At 48.3% G+C, this 1,384-nt stretch overlaps 1 protein-coding gene across 1 annotated transcript in view; it reads left to right on the top strand.

The window, feature by feature from the left end:
• Window positions 1-948: 948 nt before the first annotated feature.
• The window catches only part of ndufaf4 (NADH:ubiquinone oxidoreductase complex assembly factor 4), a 2,369-nt gene continuing 1,933 nt past the window's right edge, over window positions 949-1,384 (top strand). Inside the window, exons 1-2 of the mRNA XM_037685246.1 lie at window positions 949-1,122; window positions 1,198-1,292. Of these exons, the coding sequence (XP_037541174.1) occupies window positions 990-1,122; window positions 1,198-1,292 (228 nt within the window). The 5' untranslated portion in view covers window positions 949-989. The remainder of the gene's footprint in view (window positions 1,123-1,197; window positions 1,293-1,384) is intronic.

Here is a 1,384-nt window from a genome sequence, read left to right as displayed (position 1 = left end):
TTTTCACAGTGATTATTCTAGTTAGAGATTCATGAGTCTAACAGCCTCAGGGTAGAAGCTGTTCCTCAGTCTAGTGGTTCTACACTTAATGCTCCTTAACCTCCTTCCTGAGGGGAGTGGGGCAAAAAGTGTGTGTGCTGGGTGGGTGGGGTCCTTCATGATGCAGGTGGCCCTCTTCCTGCATCTGGAGGTGTAGATGTCTGTGATGGTGGGGAGACTGATTCCAACATCTTCTGTGCAGCCTTCACCACTCTCTGCAAAGCTTTTCTTTCTGCAGCTGTGCAGCCTCCATGCCACACATTGATGCTCGAGCACAGGATGCTCTCCACTGCACACCTGTAGAAGGAGGTGAGGACTGAGCTTCCAGACCAGCTCGTCTCAGCCGTCTGAGGAAGTAGAGTCTCTGATGAGCTTTCTTCATCAGGCTGGTGGTGTTGTTGCTCCAGCTGAGGTTGTTGTTCATGTCATTCAACTCCTCCCCCTTTCTACACATAGGGCAATAAAAATGAACCCTAAACAACAATAAACACTTTAATGTTTCTGTCTGCACCTGATCTGTGTCGCACCTTAATTGGTGATATTTTTATATGTTGTTATTTTTATTTTATCTGTATTTTTATATTTTGTGTGATTTCTTGTGCATTATCCTTTGTATTAATTAAACCCTGGCACAAATTCCTGCGGGATCAGTAAAGTTCTTATCTTTTCTTATCTCATTAGAAACGCATTATTCGCATATCTACATAATGCAAAACTGAAAAGTTTAGTCGGTGTTACAAAAGTTACACACTCCTGTACGTCAGGAGGCGCTCTGCACCTTGGAGAAGTTTGCGATCCGCCAACAAATGAAAGAAGAAGAAGAAGATTGGGCGCAGTTCACGCTCCTGACCAACAGGTGGCGGTAACGCTCTGAAATATTCTCAGCCAACCGCCAAATAAAATCGAAGAAGAAGAAACTATTGACTCCAGACTGTACAAGGTTGTTCGTCATGGGGGCACGGGTTGCGCGGTTGTTCCGAAACTTTAACATAGAAAACCGGGTACTTCGGGAGCTGTCCAAGGAGAAGCCGGTCGCTGCGCCTCGACACGCGACCGGCGCTCCGACCCCGGTCAGCCCTGACGGTGAGTGCGTGTCCGACAGGAGGAACCTCCGTGTGGACTCGGTGTTTCCTGATTAGCTCGTGTTCTGTGTTTCAGTGGTGAACGAGGTGAAGCAGAAGAACCAGCACTTACTGGACCTCCTCCGAACCGTTTACGTTGAGTCCAGAGACCCAGCAGCAGAACCACCAGAGGTCAGACTGAAGCAGACCTCAGAGCCGCCATTACTTAACACATGTTGTCCACAGGGGTCTGGTCCTCCTGTCCACAGGGGTCTGGTCCTCCT

Source organism: Nematolebias whitei, chromosome 12 (genome assembly GCF_014905685.2).
Source record: "Nematolebias whitei isolate Nwh7 chromosome 12, NemWhi1, whole genome shotgun sequence".
NCBI classification, from domain to species: Eukaryota; Metazoa; Chordata; class Actinopteri; order Cyprinodontiformes; family Rivulidae; genus Nematolebias; species Nematolebias whitei.
The sequence above is the reverse complement of the archived record's forward strand: the minus strand, read 5'-3'. Positions and strand labels throughout refer to the sequence as shown.